This window comes from Tasmannia lanceolata, unplaced genomic scaffold (assembly GCF_043159265.1).
Source record: "Tasmannia lanceolata isolate RefF3 unplaced genomic scaffold, GAP_Taslan_0.1 ptg000002l, whole genome shotgun sequence".
NCBI classification, from domain to species: domain Eukaryota; kingdom Viridiplantae; phylum Streptophyta; class Magnoliopsida; order Canellales; family Winteraceae; genus Tasmannia; species Tasmannia lanceolata.
This window is the reverse complement of record NW_027518679.1, coordinates 48654956-48680944: the sequence shown is the minus strand read 5'-3', so window position 1 is coordinate 48680944 and position 25989 is coordinate 48654956. Positions and strand designations below refer to the sequence as shown.

Genomic DNA, 25989 nt, shown 5'->3' with positions numbered 1-25989 from the left:
AATCCAATTCTACAAAAACGGAAAATTTTGGTTGAAAAATCTTAGGAATTGTGCGTCTCTCTCTCTTCAATCTCTATATTAGTAATTACACTACTGTAAGTCTATTCAACTATTATCGCAGAGGTAATTCTAGACAAATCCAATGCTTGTCTCATCCCTTTTGATTTCTTATTCCATTGCTCTTTGAGCCTAAGCCGCGCGTCCAAATACAAGGTTCAATATCCAAATATATATATATATATATATATATATATATATATATATATATTATAATAAAGAGGGGAGGTTGTTTTACTATTCGCACGCTTATATATATATATATATATATATTATAATAAAGAGGGAAGGTTGTTTTACTATTCGCACGCTTATATATATATATATATATATATATATATATATATATGAGCAAACGGTTTCTACACACAAGTGTAGATAAGTTATCTACACACTAGCTTAAATATATAGTAGAGGGCATATTGTTTGGGCGATCCAAACCATTCATTTGATTGGTCCTCACATAGATAGGGTGTCCACAAAAAATCAGCTCCATAGAATCATCCCAACCCTACGATTTGTGGAGGTAAAATTGACGTGTATAAACCTTCACAAATCTGTCCATTTTTTGCCTCCACGGTTCGAAATGTTAGGATGATCCTATGGAGCTGATTTTTTGTGGACACCCTATCTATATGAGGGCCAATCAAATGAATGGTTTGGATCACCCAAACAATGTGGGCCTCCACTGTATTTTAAGCTAGTGTGTAGATAACTTATCTACACTTGTGTGTAGAAACCGTTCTCTCTCTCTCTCTCTCTCTCTCTCTATATATATATATATATATATACGAACCACATCATAGGTTGATTTAAACCGTGGAATACACCATAAATAGGTTGTGCATGTAAAATCATTTCCATAGGCTAATCCTAGCCATCCAAACTATAGAGGTCTCCATAATTGTTGTTCCTCTTAAGGTGCTCGAAATTCGTCAATATTTTTAAAGGTGTCCTGAATCCGTAGTATTATATAATATGTTCACAACAAGCCGTAGTATTATGTAACATATGCACCCAATCCGTAGTTTTGCAAAGAAAAAACGCCACCATGTTGACTTTGTAGACACAATGTATAATAAAAATTTTATAAAGAAGGTAAAATAGGTATTGTGAAGGGGGTAGGATTGAAAATATGAGGCTTTAATGGGGGCCTTTGTTAACAGAAGCAAAAAAAAAATGATGTGTAATTCTATTAGAATTTTGGAAGAAATTCAAATAAATGTTTCATTTTCTATTATGCTATATATATATACGACAAAGAACTGTACGGACCACATCAAAAGTTGATCCAAACCGTCCATGTGATGGAACACAACATAAATAGGTTGTGCCCCAAAAATCATTTTCATAGGCTAATCCTAGCCTTCCAATCTTATAGATGTTTCCATAATATGTTGTTCCTCTTAAATCAGATGGTTAAGATCACCCCATAGATTTTTTTATTAAAAAAGCATAAAGGAGGGTGGTAGGATTGAAATTCTGTGGCTTTAATGGGTGCCTTTGTTAAAAAGCATAAATGAGGGGGTAGGATTGAAAATATGTGTGTTGAATGGGTGCCTTTGTTAAAAAAAGTCAAAAAAAGTGATGTATAATTCCACAAAAAATTCTCTTATTTTCTCTTTTATATATATATATATATATATATATATATATATATATATATATATAGGTGCACAGATAAGCTATATGTGCATGGGATCCAAAGACATCCCTATTGGTTCTTTTTTTTTTTGGATAAAAAAATCAGCCCTATAGGATCATTCTAACCCAATCAAAATTAGAGGGGGCCTTCCAAATGAATGCTTTGGATCCCCACTTAATGAACCAATAGGGATGTCTTATATACCCATGCACAGATAGCTTATCTGTGCAGCTGCATATACTTTATTTTTTCAGATAAGGAAAATTTTCCTACAATCCCAATGGGGCTATCAATGAACTTAGTTCCTATTGGATCCATCTATGTATGCGACATAATTCGTTTGTATCATAACTTGGTCGGGTCATAGTTTGTCGCATTTGCGCATCTACCTTTTTTTTTTTTTTTTTTTTTGTCTCTCACAGTCTGTTAAAATTTTAAGTGTTTTCAATCCCGTAGTTCCAGTTAGTTCCCAGCATTACAAAATTCTTGAAAACATTAAGGCCAGGTTTGGAAACTATGAAATATTGGTAGGCCCAACTGTGTGAGAGTAGCATAGGATGGAGAGGGAACGGCTTTATTTAGCAGAGTGAAGAGAGCATAAAATATCCCTAAAAATAGTGAAAAGAAAATACGTACTTAAAATCGATTTTTTTTTCCTGATTTAGGAGATTTTCATCCTCACTTAAAAAAATTACATGGAATATTTTTACAAGGTTGGCAAACAGCCAAACATGGCCTATAGGGTAGTTTGGGAATTTAGTCCGGGACAAAAGCACACCATGTGAGGAGCTGTGAACAAGAACCAAAACAAAGAAAGCGAAATTAATCCAAGAAGGAAGAAAAATTTGCACCCACTATTTTGATAATTCGCACCCATTTTTAAGGAGGGTATGTGGCAGACTTAAACGCTTTTTAACGTTATTTCACGTGACAGCGGTGCGAATTATCCTACAGCCGGTGCGAATTTATCATTGTCTAAGAATTGTATTCCAACGAGGCCCCAAAGAGAAGCAGCACAGGACTGGTAGTTATAGATAGTTAAATGAAGTTGAGTGGGCCCACTAAGGCCCCCACTACCTTCTCTCCGATTCTTTCCTCATTTATCAAGTTAAGAAAGAAAGAAAGAATCTCCAGCTCCGAAAACCCTCTCTCTTCAGATCCGACTAAAACAAACAGATAAAAACACAGAAAAGAAATGTCCCTATCACCCCCGCCATATCTAAAATCCACCCCCCCCAAAACCAATCTCTCCCTCAAGATATCAATCTTCCCCTTCCCATTTCTCCTCCATTCTTATTCCCCTTTCTATTGCCCTAAAACATGACACAAATTTTCCATTCCAAATCTGATGGAATGGAAGAAGAAGAAGAAGAAATTGATGAGGATGATTCTGAGAATCACTTCTCAAATCCGATTTCTTCTCCTTTTCTTGTTTCTTCTTCGAGTTTTGAGGAGAGACGGAGAGAGAGGAGTGTGAGGGAGAATCAACAGAACTGGATCTTGGCGATTTTTTTGGCAGCTTTGAGGAAATCTTTGATTACTTGTAGTGTTGAAAGGGATGATATTCGTTCTATGGATATCGGTTGGCCTACTGAAGTCCGACATATCGCTCATGTTACATTTGACCGATTCCATGGATTTCTTGGCTTGCCTGTTGAATTCGAACCCGAAGTTCCGCGCAGGGCTCCCAGTGCTAGGTTAGACTCTCCAATTCTTTTTTCTTTTCTTTTTTCAAATTATGAGTTCAATTCTATTTTCGGAATTTGATCTTGCGCTAGTGTAGAGTATTTGTATGATTTGTTTGGTTTTGCTATGTGGTTGATCTCTCTTTGTAGAATTTGAATGATTTGTTTAGTTTTTGCTATGTGATTGATCTCGCATTCTAGTAGAAATTAATGGCAGGGGAGATGAAGGAAAGCAATTGTCGTTTTTTTTTCCGAATAATCTAACATAATAAACTAAATGCGTTCAAGATTTTGTTCAAATGAGATGTTATGAGAAGAGATCTATCAGTTTAAAGTCCTTGGCATTCTTGGTGAAGTTCTGGATTTGAAAGAAAACTTCCTTCTGATAGAGTAGATTAAGTTTGAAGTCGAGTAAGCATTCCACGTGAATCACCTTGTTCTACAATAACGAAACAAAATACTTCTTGGCACCTTGAACTTTTATAGATGTTAACTGGGTCAACTAGTTAAACTGATATTTACATGCTTAAGATCTGATCTTTCTTCATAAGATGTATTTATAATTATAGATACATACATATAACAAAGAAATTTCCATAGGCATCTTGCACTCTAACAGCATCGATTGAAGTTGTTTGATTTTTTTTTTTGACAAGTCTTAACTTTAAGGCATCTATCCTCTAATTCTGTTCGCTCTCTGTCCTCAACAATCTCTCTCGAACTCTAACTTTGTCTATCTGGACCTTTCTCCGTCACATCATCCACATATTCCTCCAACACCCCCACTTTCCAACTTTACAATCTTCCTTTCCCATTCCGCCTTCTTCATTATGAATATTGAATCATACCAACCAGGCTTGATATTAATTTTAGCAGATAGAGTCATGTGAATCTCATGCGCTGGATCTGAATTTTAGGTCAAATCAGTCATACCTTGTTGTCTGCCATTGACACGAGCACTTTAGCATGCACCAACCCCATAGTCGTTCCATTTAATCTTCTCCTACTACACAACCTCATATGGGGACCCCCCCCACCCCCCGCCCCCGCGAGTGAACGTAGTGAAAAATCATAATGGGGAGAGACATCTTAAGATAGTTGAATTGTTGAAGGCACCGCACCAAGAATCAAGGAATGAAAGCATTTACTTGCTACAAAATAACATGAAGGAACCTTCAAATGCGGTAGTGGATACCAATCCAATACCCAAGTATGCTTCCAAATGACACTAAACTCTATCAAACTGTGCATCAAAGCTTTCATCATAACAATGTCAGCCCTAGTAGGCATGTGATTCTTTGCTAGATGATTGAGGATTGTTTTGAAGTTGAACAGAGTAACCTAGTAGGCATGTGATTCTTTGGTAGATGATTGAGGATTGTTTTGAAGTTGAACAAAGTACCCAATGCAATATTGCTGTTCTTGCTGAGTCAAAACTTGTTGATAATCCCTTGAGGGCATGGTTTTAAAACTCCCCTGCGTCAACGTGGACTCCCTTTGCCATTGGCCGCTTTCCTCATTTTGCCTTATAGAATCGATAAAAAGTCCTTTGACTCCTGAGTTACCACATCAACCGAGTACTATGTCGCGTGAACCGCGTTCTTGGCCGCATAGAGAGAAACACGTGAAAGGTTTTACATCTCGGTTTCGGTTGGCACGGAAACGGAAACATTTTGGTTTCGGTGAAAATTTCGGTGGAAATCTTGTAAAACCACAAAAACGTATGGAAACATATGCAAATGATGATTTTTTAATCATTTAAAAAACATACGTAAATGATGAAATTTTAAGATGAAACTTTGGGAAATGCTAGAATAAGCTCTCATACTTACAAACCATCACATAAGTAAGAAATCCATCCATAATTGCTTAATCATATAGAACACCTAGTGACATGTATTGTCGCATATGTCTAGAACAGTAAAATGAATGAAGAAGTACAATGTAATGAAGTATAAGGAAGTATGATGTCCAGTCTCCCATGAAAAACAGCAAAAAAGAAGAAGAAAGAAAGCAGGCAGCAAGGTGGTTGGAAGAAGGTAAACTGCTGTGATAGTAGTTGTACCAGCAAGTGAAAGGTGCAATAGCAGAAATTGCAGCGAAGACAACAAGGGTGTGTGAGAATGAGGGGAAAGGGGTGACTGGATCTGCTGTCTTTTGCCTAAGTACAGCAGAAGTGGAGATGGACAGCAGCTAGAATGGCTTCCTATCACAGGAAATGGAGAAGGAGACAGCTCAGCAAAGGGTGCTGATGGTAGCGTGTAGAGAGGTTAGAAAAGGGGTTTTCGGTTGTAGCCTAGATGATGTGCTGGCTGACGGCTACTAGGGAGAACTAGGGTTGAAGGGGATGGAGAAAAGGAAGGGGAAAGAGTGGAGGAGAACGTGGGGAGGATAGAGGAATGGAGGGTAAAGTGGTGGCTAGGGCCGTCGGCTGCATATTAGTGAGGGGTCTGCTTGCCGACAGCAGGAAGATGAAGAGAACTAGAGGTTAAAGGGGTGAAGGTAGAAGGAAGGGAGAAAGAAGGAAGGAGGAGAGAGGAAAACAACCGATAGGGAGGGGGGAACCATCTTGGGGCTTCGGGGGAGTCGGAGAGAGGGTGGGGGACCAATTGTGACTTTTATGCTCTGTTTGGTTGCTTGTAGATGGCTGGGAGAATAGGAGAAAAATAAGTCAGAGAATTAGACAAGAATGGAGAGAATGGAAGATGGGGAGAATATTAGGAGGGAGATTTGCGAGTAGTGTTTGGCTGCGCGAGGAAATTAGAGGAAGATGTAGGGTGTCATTATCAAAATATAGGTGGAAGAGAGAGAAAAGTAAGAGAGAGAAAGAGAGAAAAAGAATAAGACAAGAATTTCTCCTAATTACCCGAACAAATTTCTCCATTTTGGTGAAAAAAGGGGAGAAGATTATGGGGGGGAACATCTCCGTCACGTAGGCGCCACCTAGGATAAAAACCAATAATGATGTCTAGAAGTTGTCTAGTGGTCAAAGGTGTAAATGACAACCAAACATGCTTTGGGGAGATCTATGGGAGATCTCATGCATTTGAAACTCCTACAATCCCCCCAAAACAAGCAACCAATTAGGGTTTTCTTTTGGGTTTAGGCCACTAATGAAATAAAAGAAGCTACTTAAGTGACTTGACTTAAGTGGGGGTATGTGTGCGCGATGGTGTGAGCTAGGGTAAAAGGGAAGTAAGAGAGGAATGAGGTGTGGGACCTATGTAATGTGGACAATCTCCACATCTAGGATAATAAACATGCTAACAATAGTAACAAATCCTAAATAAAAAATAGAAATAAACCTAAACTAATAAGTCTCTCATATAATAAAACAATATCAACTCTTCAAGTGCGTTGGATCACATCAGTTGGTCTTTTATCCAAACTACTTGAATCAGTTGGTCTTCACATCAGTTGGTCTTTATGCTCTATAGCCAAACATCACAATTTGGCTTAAACAAATCTAAGCTTTTGGCCCAACTGGATGTCCACCAAACCACTTGAAGGCGCATCTGCCCCCCAAGATGCGATCTGGCATCATATCTGGCTCCTCAAACCAATCCAACTCAAAACAAAAAGGATTCGGGCCCCGCAAGTGGGCCTTCAGATCAAGGAGGATGGGACAACAATACAAGACTGTCTTTGGGAAGGCAACTTGCAATCTATTAGGAAACCATGAACACCATTACTGACACACCAATAATCTGTTTAGCCTTCTCCAGCAATGATTCCTAGTCTAGGTAATCTAAGTCCCTGCTCAAAGGTAAGTCCAAAAACATGTAACGACCCACAAAATCGAAGACGGTAGTTAAACTAGCAGTAATTCTATTTCTCGGGACCCTTTTATCTGAAAACTATATGACAATGAAGTCTCTGCCGATGCACCAAGGAATCTGCCATCTCATTTTGATATTTACCAGCTCGACCCACAAATAGCTGTGCAGCCCACACAACCAACATTATTGTTAATCCTTCTCAATCAAACCAAAATCGAGAACCTCCCCACAAACTCCTCTTTTTAAGACCAGCATTGCCATGTCCCAAGCCACTAAAATACCTCCAAAAGCACCCATCGCATACAGAGTCACAAAGGAAAACCCACTTCTACATCCCAGCTCTCTAAGAACAGATCTAGAAAAGATGCAACCTTAGTTTCTTGCAAACGTAAGATAGTAGGTTTGTTCCGCATGGTTCAAGCCTTCACATAGGCATTTTTCCTAAGACTTCCCTATGCCTTAACATTCCAACTTGGAGTCTTCTTGGAGAAATTAATAAGGATAGCTTACTGCTTACACCTCGAGTTCCTGCCTACCGATCTAGAGAGCTGGCCCAAAACATTGCTACCACTCATCCCCCCATCATAGTTTTTGCTGGATTGCAGTCTAGTCACATCCCTGACCAGCATGCTATTTCCACAGCCAACATCTATACTTTCCTTATATTGTACTCTATTATATTGTACTTTACGAAATTAATGAGTTGAGTAACTTTTTCCTTCATTTTGTGTTTATTTGTGATTGTAGACAGGCGCTACAACACATGTCACTAGGTGTTTGATATTGTTTAACCGTTATGGATGATTTTAGTGCTTATGTGACGGTTTCTAAATTTGTATTTGTACCAATTCTTGTATTTTATGAAGTTTCATCTTTTTTTTTTTTGAAAGTTGACATTTCATTCCAAGGTTAAACACCAAAAGCATGAAACAAATCAAACACGCCTTACACCAGACAATATATAAAATCCAAAAGATATATGAATCCCCGAAAAAAAAAAAACAGTAAGTAACCGGATACACCAATGAGCGACATAGTGTATCCTTAAGGTTATCCGACACCTTCCAGTGGCATTCGCAGGATTACAGCAACCAGTGCCAAGTCCACACCATCCTTGGCGGACCTTCTCATGTGTTGAATTTTAGGAGAAATTATGTGTACCAAGTCCTGAATCTCCGCAATGGTGTTTTCAAGCTTCCAAGGTCCCTTGCACTTGCTAGATGCCCAATCTAACGCATTCGACGAGTCGCCTTCAATAATGAGGGGGCCTTAATTGTGCTTCGCATACCATCTTAGACCGAAAAGCAAAGCTCTGGCATCGGCTTCATTAGCATCACAAAAACCAGCCGGGCCTGAGAATGACGTCAATACTACACCATTAGGGTCACGGATCAAACCTCCAATGCGGCACGACCCGGATTACCGATAGAGCTTCCCACAAAATTCAACTTGACCCAACCCACCGGAGGAGCCTTCCACTTAGGAAAGATCTTCTATTTTATTTTATTTTCTCACATCGCTGCATGCCGATTTCTAAAAATTTCCCCAACACTATAAGTTAGACCAACCTTTTCTCTAGTCCATGCAATTAGTGCAAGCTCTTCAAGAGCAATTTGTAACTCCTCTTTTCCTTTTCTTCAAATATCCTGCTATTTCATCTTAATTTTTAAGAATTTGCATGTCTTTCCATAAACTTACTTCATTTTACATGATTTTCACCAAAATCTTTGACCGAAACCGACACGTTTCAATTTCCGTGGCTACTGAAATGCATACTGAAGCTGACATTTAAAACCTTGGTTGAGATCAGGAACACATGTTCTTTACTGCAATAATTAGAATACTATCAAATTATCTCAAAACTGAGTCTTCTACACTCAGACAAAGTAGATTGAGATAGATTACCATTTCATACGTGAGTAGGTTGAAGAGGGAAAGATTTGTCCCTCTCATGCCTAGTAAAGAACAAGTGGTTGATGTTTTCATCAAGGGCTTCATTTCTGATTGTCAAACATTACTTGATTAACAAGCTGAACATATTCCATAAAACATATCAGGTCGAAAGGAATTGTTGAAATTAATTGAATTATAAGACGAGGTGTTTCTATCATCTGACCACATGCTGTATAAATATCACCATAAACCATAATTTCGAATGAAGAATCGTTGAATTAAATTTGAACTCCATTCTCTTCTCCTCCACTCTCCATCTATAAGGTGATCATCGTTAGGAAATTTTTTTATATTTGATTTATTCATCTAAAATACTTCATTACTTTAATGGTCAAGTTGGGTTATCTTGGATTGGATTTGGTTTGGGTTTTTGCATTGGATCCATTATGGATGACTTTCTTGCTTATGTGATGGTTTCTAAGTATATATTTGTGCATATTCTAGCTTTTCCCATAGTGCCATCGTTAAATTTCATCATCTGCATATGTTTTCTTACGTTTATGTGATTTTAAAAGATTTCCACTGAAATTTCCAACCGAAACCTAAATGTTTCCGTTTCGTGCCGATCGAAACAATAACCGAAATTGAAATTTAAACCCCTTGAGGTCAGGTTTGGGTCTTGGTACCTTAGCATTGGGGTTGGATTTGGGCCATAGTTAGCAAAACGTGATACGGCAAAAAAACGGGACAAGAAAAATTCGGCTTTATTACGTCTTTTGGGTGAAAACAACGTAGTAAAAAAAACGGTCAAATAAACGGAAACGCCAAAAATACGTTGAATGAAAAAAATGAGTTTAATACGTTTTGGTTTTTAAAAAACGGTTGTTTTTTCTCATTTAGAAAAGGGTTAAAAGCTCTTAAAATTGATGCCCATTAGAGGGTTTCTTCAACAAATTTGTGCCATATTTTTTTTGGAGTTTCAAATCACAAAAACATTCATAGTTTCACTCCCCTCCCCCTCCTTTCCATTATTTCGCCCGTTTTGTTTGTCTGTTCCTAATCCTCGATGGGCATGAAACAAAATTTTCTCCCATTTTTAGTGAAAAAATGGTCATAAAATTTGCTAGGAAATGATATCACCACTACCGTTTCTTGATGATCGCACTCCTCGCATTATGATCACACTCCTCGCGTTATTAAAGGTACGGTATAACCTGCACCATAGGATGATCCAAACCGTCCATTATATGGGCCACAGCCTAAAGAGGTTGTGCCCCAAAAATCATTTCCATAGGTTGATCCTAACCCTATGGAAATGATTTGTTTCAACACATTTTCAGTGCGCTAGAATGACTGCATTTCCAATCCTATTGTTTGAGTTTCGTAAAAATGGATTAATTATCAGAAAAGGACAAAAAATGGTGGAATTGCTGGGAAAGGAGGGGTTGGAAATATCATTTAGCAGTATGACGCCTGAAGATATAAAGGAATGGCGACTGACATGCATGCCAATTGACAACATCTCTCTGCCTAACAAACTTTATAATAGCAATTCCCTTGTAATTATCTACTAAATTTGGAATGAAGTAGGAAAAAGGTCGAAAAAACGAGAAAAAACGCAATACGTGTTTAATTCTCGTTTAATACTTTTTCCACAAAAATATGCTATGTAAAACGCCCCAGCCACTTTAAACGCCGTTTTATATGGCCACCTAAAAAAACGAGAATTTTTCAAAAATTCGCCGTCTAAAATGGCGTTTTGGTAACTATGATTTGGGCAGACGCTTACCCAACTCATTTGCACCCTTACTAATGCTCCATGCTTTGACCTTTAGGAAGTTGCAATGGCACCTTCCATTGTATTGTTTTATTGACAAGCATATCAGAATGCACTAGGAACATCTACAATGAGTGCATAGATGTGGCAATTTTGTTTCGAACTTCTTGGAGAAGCTTTTATCCATGTCTAACGATATGTGATGTTTAGACCAAAGTTTTAAATTCGGATTTGGTTTTAGTTTCAGTCGCCACCAAAGTCGAAACGTTTCAGTTTTACTTCAGGAACCTAGAAACATTCACAGAAGCAAGATAACCATCCATAATGATTTAATGAAATGCAAGTGTGACAACCCAAGAGAGGGGGTGAATTGGTCAATTAAAAATTTTAGACTTGATTAGGTGGAAGATTAAAAGTTAATCCACTTAATTAAGCACTAATTAGTCTAACACTTGTTCAAATAGGCATGTTAGTGAAATCTACGGTTTAGACAGACTAATCAAGCACATTTACTGACCCTTGTTCAATTAAACATATAAATACAAGTTAGGGTTAGAGTTTACTAATCACCACACGTGCAAGGGAAGGAGAAGAAGAGCCATCCACAAGGAACACAAGATTTTTATAGTGGTTCGGTCGATCACAAGACCTACTCCACTCTTCCAAGTTTAGCTCCTTGGGTACTCCACTAAAAATGAGATTTCAAGCCTAATCTCGAAGCTTTACAACCACCTTCTCCATCTCCAAAGGGGACAAACCCTTTTTGCACGAAGCCTTGCGAGGGGACACACCCTCTTACATGATTCACCTTTCTTATCGGGCCGAATCGGAGACCCTCACAATGTCTTCACTTTTCTTAATGGGTCGAAGAGGAGACCCTCACAATGTCTTCACAATTTTTAACGGGTCGAAGAGAAGACCCTCACAAATAAAGAATAAAGAAAATGAAAAACTCTCAATGCCTCTTAATAAGCGAATTACAACTTTGTAAGCTCACAATCACTCCGAAGAAAGATACAAATGTAAAGCCTATGGAGTACCTCTTGATAGAATGTGAAAATACAAGCTCAAAGAGGTTTTGCTTTTGATTTGAAAGTTTAAGCTAAAAAAGATGGGATTTGATCTTTCAAAAATGTTCAAAAGCTTAGTTAGTAAGGTTTAGATAGTGTATATATAGCCCACAAGGAAATATAACCGTTTGGGGGTAAAATCGTAAAAAACTGGGTTGAAAAAGTCAACATGCGCAAGCTCCAACGGCTAGTTTTCCACGCCGCGACAGTCGACTGAGGCACGACCGTCGCCCGCCCTCATCTGGCGAGGGCAATCTGACTGAGGCAACCACGCCGCGACAAATTTCAAACCGTCGCGGTCGACCAAGCCAATGGCGGTCGCCCGACGAGGGCAATCTGTTTGATTTAAATTTAAGCTAAAAAACACTATCCCGATCGACCGAACCATCGCGGTCGCCCGCCCAAACCATAATAGATTGTTTCTGTTTAGACAGAAACAATTCCGTGGTCACCCGGCTAACCGGTCGACCGGCCCGCTATTTTCCTGCAAGTGCTGGAATTCCAACAAGCATGCCGTAGTCGCTCGGGACACCCCGGTCGACTGGCCCTGTATAAAATCTCATTTTAACTTTAAAAATCAAGGGCTTTTGGGCCATGGTCTTTGGGCTTAAGTCCTAGGTTTTCAAACACATTTTTGAGTGTGTGTATGGTTTCCAAAGATATAAAAAGTTATGTATGAAAACCATTTGAAAATCTTTTGAAAGTGCATTTAACATAAAATCAAGAGGACTCTAAATACATTCTAAAAGTGTATACCATGAGTTTTCTTGGAATGTATCGGCTCCTTTGCACTTCCTTGGACTTCTTCGGCTTGAGTGAACATCTTGAACTTGATTCGGTTCTTGTGACTTCTCCAATCTTCAATACATGTTGAAAGGTGCATGAGGTGTCACCATGGCATGTTCAACTCCAAACTCCTTCTTGACACTTGCTAAGAACTTGTGGGATCTTCATCTTGAGCTCCTTTACTTAAATATCTTCAAATGAGGATGTCTTCACTGTAGGTGCAAGCTCTTGATCATTATATGTGTGGATCCACATGCCATGTGTTGAGATGAGTTGTGTAATGACGGTTATGACATGAAATTCCTGTATACAACACAACACCTCAAAGCAACACATCAGTCCATAAATGCTAATCAATTTAGTTTGCTAGCATCAAAACAAGAAGGTAAGGTGAATGATTAAACCCATGGGAACCCTTGGGCTTACATTTAACAACATCGAAAACCTGGTGACATGAGTTGTCACACATGTTTGATAATTCAGTACGTACCGCATTTCACATATAATTCATATAATAACATATACATGCTAATAATATATAGGGAAGTAATATATCCACCGCTTTTGATAACTTGGGACAACCATTGAATCCTTCTGACGTGAAGTACATCAGGCCCTCTGCAGTCATTGATACACTGCTGCTGGGTGTCCCAAGTAATCAAAAGGGGCGGATATATATATATATATATATATATATATATATATATATATTCACATGCAATTCATATAAATATGTAACACATGCTAATATAGTATACCACTACTACACTAATTTTGGTTTCAGTATGCATTTTACTTTTGGTGGGGCTAGAAACGGAAACATTTCGGCCATTTCACGTCGGTTTCGGTGAAAATTTAAAAACATGATTTGGACATCCAATTCCCTGAGTTTTTTTTAAACAAAAGCTCCATATATTGGCCTCCCTAAAATTTCAACAACAATTTCCATCTTTTCATTTCATTGATCATATATCATGTTAACAGGTCTTTAGGTCTTTATTGTAATGCCCAAGGGCATACTTGTCTTTGTACTTCACTCTTTATTATTTATATTACATGAGTGAGGGGGAGGACCCTAACTCAATCTTTTCTCTCACTCTTTACTTTCTCTCTTTTCTCTACCTCTCTCAACATGGTATCAGAGCTCTAGGGCATGGATGCCTAGGGCCATTTTTTTCTTCCTTTTCTTTTCTTCTTTTTCCTTCTTTTTTCCCTAACCCTAACCTTAACCTCCACCTCCATCTTCTCCATCCCTAACCCTAACCATAACCCCTCCATTCTTTGCTACAGTACTGCTACAGTAAATCGCTACAGTACATCGCTACCGTTCCTACTACAGTACCCTCTTTTCCCCACTCTTCCTTGCCCTAATCTGATCCATCATAATCTCTTCTTCCTCTTTTGGGTCATAGCTATGCCCTAGATTTTCTTGTTCGGCTTGATCACTTTCTTCATGGTGTTGTTCTGGATTTGTACTTACATCGTTGCGATGTTTGTGGCTCGGAGTTGTCTCGACTTTGTCTTTATGTCGTGAGGCTATCTCATGCCTCCCTTATGCATATGTTGTCCTCACGAAGCCGCGGTCTATTAGCTTGCTTATAGTCTTCATCCTTGTCTCTACTTGCTCGTTGTTGGTCCTCTTCAGTCTTCTTATGGAAGATACCCCTCGTATTGAGGACCCTATTATTCGTACTCCAGCTATGGCTACTAGTTCCCAGCCGCGTCAGGCTGCGTCGTCGTCTTTGTCTTCGGTGAATGCGTCATTCCCACCGATTACCACTTTCCGTCTTGATGGATCCAACTATTTGACTTGGAAGATTGCTGTAGAGACATATATGAAGGCCCGACGAAAGATTTCTATTATTCGTCGTGATCCCCCTCCTGAGACTGACCCTACCTTTGATGATTGGGATGTAGATGATGCCCTTGTTCGTACACTTCTATGGCAGAGTATGACCCCTGCCATTGCTAGCACCATGATGGATCTCCCTACTGCCAAAAAGGTATGGGAGCACACTGCGACATTATATTCTGGTGAGGGGAATGTCGCCCGTCTCTGTGACACTTATTCGCGCTGGATGGGTCACAGGCGCGGTGATTCTACAGTCCATGATTACTACAGACAGTTTGTTTCCTATTGCCAGCAGCTGGATGCTCTTATACCTCTCACCACTGATCTTACCACGGCAGCCAGACAGCGGGATCAGCTCTGTGTTGTTCATTTCCTTGAGGGTCTTGGATCAGAGTTCACTCATCTTCGACAAAACATTCTTGGGTCTGGTACTGTACCCACTCTTCAGGAGGTATTTTTACTAGCTCAGCAGTGTGCACTTGGCATTACTGTTCCTACTCCCGTGGATGTCTCGACTACTGCTGCTTATGGAGTCACTGACCGTCCTTCACGAGGAGGAGGCACTTTTGGTCACGGCCGTGGTCGCAATACTAGCCGAGGCGGACGTGGCGGCGGCCGAGAGGGTGGCCGTGGAGGTCGAGCTCGACCCTATTGTACTCATTGTAGGCGTGAGGGTCACTATCACGAGACATGCTTTGATCTCCATCCTGAGCTGCGTCACACTCCAGATCCTCGTCAGGGCCGTACTGCACATCTTGCCCTTCCAGATTCGCCTGCTCCTATTGACAACCCCTCACAGACACCACTGGCTACTCCGACCGATCAGATGGTCGTCTCTCGTGCTGAATATGATGAGCTACAGCGTTTCAGGTCTGCCAGCCGCCCTCCTACTGCTGGTCTTGTTCAGCCAGGTAGTTCTCCTGCTTTGTTCCTCTCTAGTTCCAGCTCCTGGATTATTGATTCGGGAGCATCTCATCGCATGACAGGTACCCAGTCATCCTTACATGATTTTCATCATGTTGTTTCACGTTCTATTACTCTTGCTGATGGGAGTACCTCTCCTATCACTGGTGTTGGCAGTTGTTCCCCTTCACCAGGCATTACATTATCATCTGTGCTCTCTGTCCCCAAGTCACCTTTCAGTTTACTTTCTGTTAGTCAATTAACATAGCATCTTCATTGTTCTATCTCATTTTTTCCTTCATATTGTCTTTTTCAGGATCTCTCGACTGCCAGGATGATTGGCTCGGGCCGTGAGGTGGATGGCCTTTATCGTCTCGACTGCACTCCGTCCCATCCAATTCTACATGGCTCGGTCGATGCATACCAGGGCATTGCCGTCTAGGTCACCCGTTTATGGAGCGTTTACGCAGGATTCCCTTCGTTCCTTCTTCATTTGTTAAGTCTTTTCAGTGTGAGGCCTGTGAACTTGGGAAGCATCATCGTGTGCCATTTCCCTCTAGGACTGTTAGTCGAGCTTCACACCCTTTCGCTCTTGTTCATTCTGATGTATGGGGTCCTGCGAGGACTACCTCTTTATTTGGATTTCGCTATTTTGTGGTCTTTATTGATGACTATTCACGTATGACATGGACTTATTTAATAAAAGATCGTTCTGAAGTTTTTTCTGTGTTTCGTGATTTCTATGCTGAAGTTAGTAATCAATTCTCATGTGTTATCCAATGTCTTCGCACTGACAATGCAAAGGAATATTTCTCCTACTCAAATGGTTTTCAGGAATTCCTCTCTTCGCGAGGCATTCTTCATTAGTCCTCATTTGCTAATACCTCTCAGCAGAATGGAGTGGCTGAGAGGAAGCTTCGCTCCTTATTAGATGGGGCCCGGACACTACTCTTTCAGATGCGGGTCCCTAAGACCTATTGGGCTGATGCTGTACTACAGCATGCTACCTGGTGAATAGGCTTCCCTCTTCGGTCCTATGTGGCACCTCTCCGTTCTCGATTCTCCGACTTACCTCTGACCCTTTCCCTCTTACACCTCGAGTTTTTGGCTGTCTCTGTTTTGTTCACGTTCTTGGGTCAGGATTAGATAAGTTGGATCATCGGGCCGAACGGTGTATCTTTCTAGGTTACTCTCGAACCCAAAAGGGTTATCGTTGCAACAGCCCTCGCCTGCGATGATCCTTTGTCTCGGCGGATGTTACATTCTTTGAGACTCAATCATTTTTTAGTCTGTCCATCTTGTTGGATCCCTCCCCCTCTACACTTCAGGAGGATTCCTCGCATACTCCTGTTCTTCCTCTTCCGGTTCCTCCTGATCCCATCCCTGTTTCTACACCTCCGGTGTCCAGTTCCTCCCCTACAGTTGATTCTACTGTTATACCGACGTCAGCGCCTTGTGCAGCCCCTCTTCCTCAACCATTGAAGCAGTATCAGCATTGGGCCAAATCTGCTGCTCATTCAGCCCCGCCCGAGCCATCATCATCTCAGCCGGAGATCCCCACTTCTGAGGTACATTCTGACTCTCCCATTGCCTCTCGCACTCGGTCTCGCAGTACTGCTCATCCCATTTCCTCTTTTGTGTCTTATGACTTTCTCACCCCTGTATTTCGTAGTTTTGTTTCGTCTTTGTCCTCTAGTTCTCTACCTAAGACTCTACAGGAGGCACTTGATCATCAAAGCTGGCGGCTATGGATCTTGAGATGCAGGCCAATCAGACATGGGATTTGGTCCCTCTATCATATGGTGCTCGCCCCGTTGGTTGTCGCTGGGTTTATGCAGTCAAGCACCTTCCTGATGGCACAGTTGAGCGCCTTAAGGCTCGACTTGTTGCCAAAGGGTACACGCAGACATATGAGATTGATTATGGCGAGACTTTTTCACCAGTTGCGAAAATTCCTTCTGTCCGTGTCCTGCTATCCCTTGCTGTGAATCATGGCTGGCATCTTCATCAGTTGGATGTAAAGAATGCCTTTCTTCATGGTGATTTGGAGGAAGAGGTCTATATGGAGCAACCTCCTGGAAATGTTGCTCAGGGGGAGAGATCTTCTCTTGTTTGCCGTTTGAGGAAATCCATTTATGGTCTCAAACAATCTCCGAGAGCCTGGTTTGGGAAGTTCAGTGCTACACTTATTCGCTTTGGCATGAAGCAGTGCGCAGTTGATCACTTCGTCTTCAGTTTTCAGTCTCAGGCTGGTTGTGTTCTGTTGATAGTATATGTCGATGATATCATTATCACTGGTAGCGATACATGTGGCATTCAGAGGCTCAAATCCTTCCTTCAGACAGAGTTCTCTACTAAGGATTTGGGTCGTCTTCGGTATTTCCTGGGCATTGAGGTTGCCTATTCGACTAGGGGTATCTACCTCTCACAGAGGAAGTATGTTCTGGATCTTCTTGATGAGACAGGTTGTTTGGGAGTCAAGCCTGACTCAACTCCTATGGACCGGAATATGAAATTACTCCCTGAGGAGGGAGTCCTATTAGAAGATCCAGGGCGATACAGATGCTTAGTTGGTAAGCTCATTTATCTTACTGTTACACGTCTAGATATTACCTTTGCAGTTAGCGCTATTAGCCAGCATATGAGCTCACCTCGCACTTCACACTGGGCTGTTGTACTTCAGATATTGAGATATCTGAAGAGTTCGCCAGGTAAAGGGTTGTTATTTCAGAGGCATGGGCACCAGAGAATTGAAGGATACACTGATGTAGACTGGGCAGGATCTCCGGCTGGTAGGCCGTCTACTACAGGGGACATTGCACCTTTATTGGAAGTAATCTTGTTTCATGGAGAAGTAAGAAACAAGATGTCATGTCTAAATCCAGTGCCGAGGCAGAATATAGAGCTGTGTCTCATACGAGTGGCGAACTCATGTGGCTACGTTCCTTACTTTCAGAGATTGGATTTCCTCCTTCTTCTTCTCCAGCTCAGTTATACTGTGACAACAAATCCGCCATTTACATTGCCACGAATCCAGTCTTCCATGAGAGGACCAAACATATTGAAGTGGATTGTCATTTCATTAGAGATTTGATTCAGCGAGGCTACATATCTCTTGTGTTTACCAGATCTACAGATCAATTAGCAGACATGTTCACGAAGCCTCTAAGTAGAGCTAAGTTAGTTGATAATTGTAACAAGCTAGGAATGTTAGATATCTACATTCCAGCTTGAGGGGGAGTGTTAACAAGTCTTTAGGTCTTTATTGTAATGCCCAAGGGCATACTTGTCTTTGTACTTCAGTCTTTATTATTTATATTACATGAGTGAGGGGGAGAACCCTAACTCAATCTTTTCTCTCACTCTTTACTTTCTCTCTTTTCTCTACCTCTCTCAACATATCACAATCAGATCCAACATGTGGTGTGGAAATGAACGGCATTTTTCAAAATCTAGAACGTGATGCATATACGGGTATGGTGTACCATGTGATAAAACATAAGAGATTATGTAAATAAAAATTAGAAAATTCAGCTAGTATATTTATTGTAGGAGCTACAAGACTTGCATTTTCAAAGTTTAAAATATTAATATTCTACACTAACAAACAATATATATGATAGTCAATTTGACCAATGTCATATTTTTGAAGCATGATAATTGATTCGATAAGTAGAAGTATCCATCTTATTTCATTACCTGTATGAAAATTTGACAGGTAATTTCATCTGATTGGAAGAATAATACCATGTCCTGATCCCGTTACCTTCTTTGCTTCAAATTGTACTGGTTTTTAGCTTAGTTTATTTTTCTATTATTGTTGTCTGACTGCTCAGTTGAAAATTCCCTTGCTATTTATTATTCAATTGTACATTTTATTTTCTTCTGCTATGTTTCCTTGATTGCATTGCATTTTTACATTACATAATAGTACTCTGTTTATTTCTGTGGAATATCTTAGTGTTTTTTAATGGGCTGTGTTGCTTTGGAAATCATTTGGCTATTCATCTTTTTGTCTTGCATGCTTAGAACAAAAATAATGTTGTGATCCTGATTCCAGCTCTTCTGTGACAATTTTGATGAGTTTGACCCTCTCAGTTAACATTTTGTGTAGTGCAAGTGTATTTGGGGTTTCTGCACAGTCTATGCAATGTTCCTATGACCATAGAGGGAACAGTGTGCCAACAATTCTCCTCTTGATGCAGAGGCGCTTGTATTCACAAGGAGGCCTTCAAGTATGTTTCTATCACGGATTCAAATTTCAGCCGAAATCGTGAAATTTTGGCCGAAATCCAGTAAAAAAAGAATTCAATAATCATTTCGGTAATTTCGGCCGAAATTTCGTAAATATATATTTTTTTAAAATTTGAATTTCTCGAAGTTTTGGCCAAAATTTGGGAAAATCCGAATGGGAAATCCGAAATTTCAGATTTCGGACGAAATTTAAAACTATGGTTTCTATCCGTGCTTCGTTGCTAATTACTATCCTTTTCTCTAAAAAGTAAAAAAGGAGGAGTTACCATTAAAAGAAGGTTTATTGTTATCAAGACTTTACAGATCTTTATGATGCTTTTATAATCATCCATATTGTGTTTGTAGGCAGAAGGGATCTTTAGAATTAATGCAGAGAATGGACAAGAGGAGTATGTTAGAGACCAGCTAAACAAGGGAATAGTACCACAGAGAATTGATTTACATTGTCTGGCAGGTCTGATTAAGGTATCAATCCAAATCTGATATTCTAGTCAAAATGCTGAACTCAGTTTCAACCTAGTCTAGTTTCATTTGAATTGCTAGTGTCTTATTTAGTTTTGTATATTTTCTTTCTGAAAATATATTATTTCTTTCTGCCAACAATCCAAACATTTATTATTAATTCTTTAGAATAATAAGAGAAATTTAGTCTAATATCTGATGATTTTGTTATGTATTCCATTTTTCTATGACAAGGCACAATGCCCACTGTTATCACTTGATGTAATGCACTTTTCTTGCCAGAATAAAATTCCATTCTTTATATGCAAAAAGTATTAAATGTTAGAGACCTACATAGTTATTGAACTAATCTATGCTATATAGGCAATTCTTCCACAAAAACGTTTGGCTTCATACAATTGTTAATGTTACCAAAGCAGATTCATACAATTGGCAGTCCTTGGACTGCTAATCAAAAGAGAGTTTGAACAAGGGTCCCATGTGGGTCCCTTTCATGAGGCGACCATGAGAACAACACAACCGAAAGACTATCCATGCAACTTCGTTTTCTTACTCTAGAAACCTTGAACAGCACTGGCAGCAGCAGCTTCATACAATTGGCAATCCTTGGACTTCTAATCAAAAGAGGGTTTGAACAAGGGTCCCATGTGGGTCCCTTTCATGAGGTGACTGTGAGAACAACACAACTGAAAGATTATCCATACAACTTCGTTTTCTTACTCTACAAACCTTGAACAGCCCTGGCAGTAAAAATCCCTTGCTTTCATGTTAAATTAACTTCCTTTTTGTCTCCCTTTTTAATAAAATTGATTCGAGAAGAAAACAGTCTCTATAGCAGCAGTAGATCACTTGCAGCTTGACCCATCATTAAAACTCTTTGTAATCATTGTACCTGTTTCTTGTTTATTATCATATGTATCTCTTGTTTATTATTTATTTTCCTATGTTTTCTGAAGGATTAGTTTTTTGAAAGCCCTCTTTCTTTCGGTTAATGGAATAATATGTTTATGGAAAATTTCTTTCTTCTCTCCCTTATTAATAATTTTTGGAATATCAGACATGTCCATCTGGAGCTCATTGATTGATTGCAGGGTGAAGGGATAAAAAGGAATCTTTCTTTGGGTTTACAGAACAATATGTTTATGGAAAGTTTCTTTCTTCTCTCCCTTATTTTTAATTTTTGGGAATATCAGACAAGTCCATCTTGAGTTCATTGATGGGTTGTAGGGTGCAGGGATAAAATGTTCTTTTTTATCTTAAATCATTTTTAAATTGACTGAAACAGAAGTAAAATCACATAATCTATTCGAAAGAGTAAAGGATGAGATTGAAACGGCCACCAACATGAAATTTATGAAACAAGGGATGACATTGATGTTGTTATTGAAGCCAATTCTACAGATGTTCTAGAACGAGCCAAAGAACCTGACCATGCTAGGAGAACCCATGACCTCACACTTCCACACTATAATTCAAACTGGTTCTTTGAAATCATCCCTAGAGCTTCTCCAGAACGGAGCTCCACGACCTCGATTCCAGAAGCAACCAATTCATCAGTCTATTCCCGGAGGTTGTTCTTGGGTTGCCCTGCCAGTATAGAAATTTCTCACCCTCAGGTTCAACACTTTGGAGATTCTTTACCTCATGAGCTCTTCACTGCTAGGCGATCCGATGACCTCACACATTTCCACAATAATGCACATTGGAACCTTCCCAGTAGCTTCTCCAAAATGGAGCTCCTCAATGAGATCTCGATGCCAGCAACAACCAGTTCACCAGACTGTTCCCAGGGGTTGTTCTTGGATTGCCAGTTTAAATGTTGCGGCCTCTGGTTCAACATTTTGAAGGTTCCTCATCTCATGTGCTCTTCAATAAAGACTTTGACGCACTCTTTTTCTTCTGCAAGGTTCTTCAAAATGAAGAAAAATAAGGGGTAGACACTGATTTTTCTTTTTCGAAGTCATTTTTTCAAAGAACCTTTCTTCAGGTAATCGTGTAACCTGACAAGTGGGCCCACACCTGTGCGCAATAGATCCACACCCATGCCCCCTTGTAGTTGGCCGTTCTTCGAGGGCGTCCTACAAGGGTGTTCCCATATCATTTTCTGTACAATTAATGTTTATCTCAGTAGAAGCTTTAATACATTTATTGAAGTGGTAGGTTAGTTTTTGAAGGCATAAATGGTCCTGGCTTAAGATTTTGGTGACAAAGTTTCAATGGTGTCTTTTGCAACATATAGTATCTTGGGTTGGCCAATGATAGTAGCATATACGGGTTAGTTTACAATATTGCCAGAACTGTTGGTACACTGCAGGTATCTTATCTTAATTAACTTCCCTACCTTCAAGAATTGCTGATTTGGTAGATAATGAGTGGTTATGCTGATTGGTTTACCATATCGCCAGAAGTTTTGGAACACTACAGGCATTTTATCTTAATTAACTTGAATTTCTGATCTGGTAGACAATGGGGAATACGATTGGGAAGTGATATGTTCGCCCCCTTTCCTTCCCTGGGCCAGTCCCCTCTAGTGTATTAATGCCTACCCTTTTACAATACAAGTGCGTGACCCAAGGAAGAAAAAGGGGTGAATATATAATTTCCCAAAGAATTCAGTAGCTAACTATTATGCCAGATATGATAGCGAACTATGGATCTGACCTGTTTTCGTCTCAATATGGTGCCTGCTGCCTTAGTCTGTAAAACATATATCTTGTTTGATTCCTTCTACATATGCCAAAAAAAAAAAAAAACGTACCGATACCTGTAGAGCTTCTAACAAAGTGCAAACTTGATCAAAATAAACCAACCAGACTAAGTTACTAACCTTTCCTGTCAATCTAGGTTGTGTAATCCTAATATCCTATTTGAGGGATTGATTTTTTTTCTTTTGGAAAATACGTATTGTTAGGGTTTTTAGTATTCACTTATTTAATTCTTTTTTTGCTATATTTACTCTTACTAGGTTTGTGTCATATTTTTTTGCTATATTTGGGACCAACTATCCATTTCTGCTGTTTAACTCCCAAACATACACGTTAACAAGCTTTAAGATGTAAAACTTTTATTTGGGAGGGTAGCTGATAATTTTACGAAAAAAATCTAGAAAGCCAACAAATAGAAGAATGAGAATTGAGAAGGGCTTGGTCCTTTAAACTTTGAAGAACTGCATCCTATGAAGGAAAGAGAAACTCTTGAAAATTTTAGTCTCTTTCTACAAAACCACCTTGCCTTGAATGTATCTTTGAGTGTGGCATTCCCAACTGCCATTACTAGACAAATTTTCTTTGTTCATAACTTGCTTACCATGAATGTATATAACTGGCACATCCCAGGCTACCAGTACCAACCTGCTAGATATCCCCCTTTTAAATTTCTATATTCACTTGCTTTCCTCAAGTAATACAATTCCATTATGCTCCTGTAGGCTTGGTTCAGAGAACTTTCAACAGGGGTACTGGACTCCCTAACACCAGATCAGATAATGCACTGCAACACAGAAGAAGAGTGTTCTCAACTTGTGAAGACTCTCCCTCCGACAGAGGCAGCATTGCTTGACTGGGCCATCAATCTGATGGCAGATGTCGTTCAGAACGAACATCACAACAAGATGAACGCACGTAACATTGCTATGGTCTTTGCACCCAACATGACTCAGGTTACTTAATGTTTGTTGGCCAAATCACACTGGTTGTTTTCTTTAGGCCTTGTTTGGATTGCTAGAAAAATATTTCCAACCGAAAACATTTTCTTATGTCCCGTTTGGATTGCTAGAATTTTTTATTGGAAAAGTTTGGCAACAAAAAAATATGTATAAATTTTCTTGCTTCTTTACATACAAAAAAAGATGACTTGAACCAAACCTATTCAATTTTTACTTGAGGGGCCTTCAATTTATAACAATGTCCCTCTAAATTAATCATAATCATATAATTTCCATTTAAATTGTAGAAAGATTTTTTTTTCCTAAGAAACGTTTTTCTTGCAATCCAACAGGGTCTTAGGGTAAATGAAGAAAAAAAAAAAGAGAATAAAAGGCACTCCAAATAAGTGCTTATACTTTTTTTACCCTTTGCAGATGGCAGATCCTTTAACTGCACTGATCCATGCAGTGCAAGTGATGAATTTTCTCAAGACATTGATCATTAAAACACTGCGAGAAAGGGAAGCCTCAGCTTCAGAGGCTTTGTGCTCCTCCTGCACAGAATCTCCAAGTGACAAGGGCAATTCCTCATCAAAGCTGATGGCCGAAACAAATGAGGAAACAATGGATGCTTGTGTCAGTGAAAACACATCCTTGAGCAAGTTCATACTGAGTACGAAAAACAGGCCAGAAAGTGATGCCGAGGAGAGTTTCCGAAGCCTCCAAACAAGGACAGAGGTTGATGAAGAATGTGAACTTATTTCTGGGGACAGTTCACCCACTAAGCGCGATGTGGGGAGTCTCGAAAATGGGCGTAGAGGAGGGTATAGTGGCATGGATGTCAAAGGTTTGTTTGATAGGCTGAGTTTGAGAAAAGGAGTGAGGAAGCTTTGCAGTCACCCTGTGTCTCAGCTGAGTAAACCAGTGAAAAAGTCTGGCGATATTGGAATTGCTAATTCTAGGGGAGGAGAAGCTTGGGCATGAGATGGCTGGTAGAATATAGGTGAGGTCTTTGTTAGTATTATTAGATATCTGTGCTTGGTTATCTCTTAGTTAGAGGACATAAATTTATAAATGCTGAGCTACTAACCCAATCCTGAAGCAATGGACATACTCAGCTTAACCTTTGTATGATTTTTTCAAATTAGTTCTGCAATAAACAATTGTAATTAGGGTTCTTGCTTTTCCTTCCTAAGGGCAGAAGTCACTAAACAGATTAGGGTTTCCTTTCCAAATTTCGGAAGCAATTTGTTGGTGTTATTTTCTTTACAAACATGGAGTTCCTACTTGGAAATGTTTTCCTTCTCCATATGTTACTATATGGTAACATTTAACAGGGAAATTTTCCAAAACCAGCTCAATATTTGCAGGTATTAAAGATTTAATACTAACTCAAGAATACGATAACGAAAGTGATATATTAGGGATCCGTTTTTTTAATTGGGACAGCCCTGTCTAGTGTATTTATGACTACTCTTTTATGCTAGAGTGGGCTGTCCCAAGCTAAAAAAAAGGGGTGGATATATCAATATAGAAACCAAATTAGTATTCGAAGTAGGATATGCAGTCTAATAATAAATATTTTGTAAACTGTGAAAAAAAAAAAGTGTCGAGGTAAAATTATTTTAAAGAGGTTTGGGACTAAGTTCAATTGCTGGAGACTTCGTTCACCTTATACCTACTGAAAACCAGAAAAAGAGAAACTCAACCGCAAAAGAGGTTGTTTTTAAGAGTGGAATTAGTGACTCCTACTGATCTGTATTCTGCTATTATTTTTTCTTCTGTAAATATTTGTAATTGTTTTCTTTTGTAAATATTTGTAATTTGTGTAAAAAGTTGAGATGGCCGAGTTGGTCTAAGGCGCCAGATTAAGGTTCTGGTCTGAAACGGCGTGGCCGCGTGGGTTCAAATCTCACTCTCAACATTTCTGTTCTTTTTTTATATAGGGATATTTATGTAATTTTATAGTTGGGGGGGGGGGGGGGAATATGGGGCGGGGCCAGAGTTTCCTATGTGCATTCGATTCGAACAAAAAGAAGTAGGTCGACCCGCTCCGTTTGGTTGCTGGAATTTTTTTGGTTCTTGGGAGTTTTATGGAACAAAAAACTTCCTAGGAGATTGGTGGGAAAAAAAACTCCCTGGAAGTATCCCGGTAAAATAAAAATCCCATATTTGGTTGACCG

The 25989-nt window shown here is 39.5% G+C and overlaps 1 protein-coding gene and 1 non-coding gene across 2 annotated transcripts; both read left to right on the top strand.

Moving 5' to 3' along the window:
• Positions 1-2816: 2816 nt before the first annotated feature.
• Positions 2817-24983, top strand: LOC143876366 (rho GTPase-activating protein 5-like). The gene is made up of 5 exons (XM_077378079.1): positions 2817-3399; positions 19562-19682; positions 20047-20166; positions 23591-23821; positions 24242-24983. The coding sequence occupies exons 1-5, from the start codon at positions 3023-3025 to the stop codon at positions 24788-24790; spliced, it is 1398 nt and encodes a 465-aa protein (XP_077234194.1). The 5' UTR covers positions 2817-3022; the 3' UTR covers positions 24791-24983.
• A 658-nt stretch (positions 24984-25641) lies between these two features.
• On the top strand, positions 25642-25730 carry TRNAL-AAG (transfer RNA leucine (anticodon AAG)). The gene has a single exon. It is a non-coding gene; the product is annotated as a tRNA-Leu (tRNA).
• The last annotated feature ends 259 nt before the right edge of the window (positions 25731-25989 follow it).

Coding starts and splice junctions, on each gene's coding strand:
- LOC143876366 (XM_077378079.1), top strand. CDS start 3,023: ATGACACAAATTTTCCATTCCAAATCTGATGGAATGGAAGAAGAAGAA. Junction 19,683..20,046: donor ATTCACAAGGAGGCCTTCAA/GTATGTTTCTAT, acceptor TTGTGTTTGTAG/GCAGAAGGGATCTTTAGAAT. Junction 20,167..23,590: donor GTCTGGCAGGTCTGATTAAG/GTATCAATCCAA, acceptor ATGCTCCTGTAG/GCTTGGTTCAGAGAACTTTC.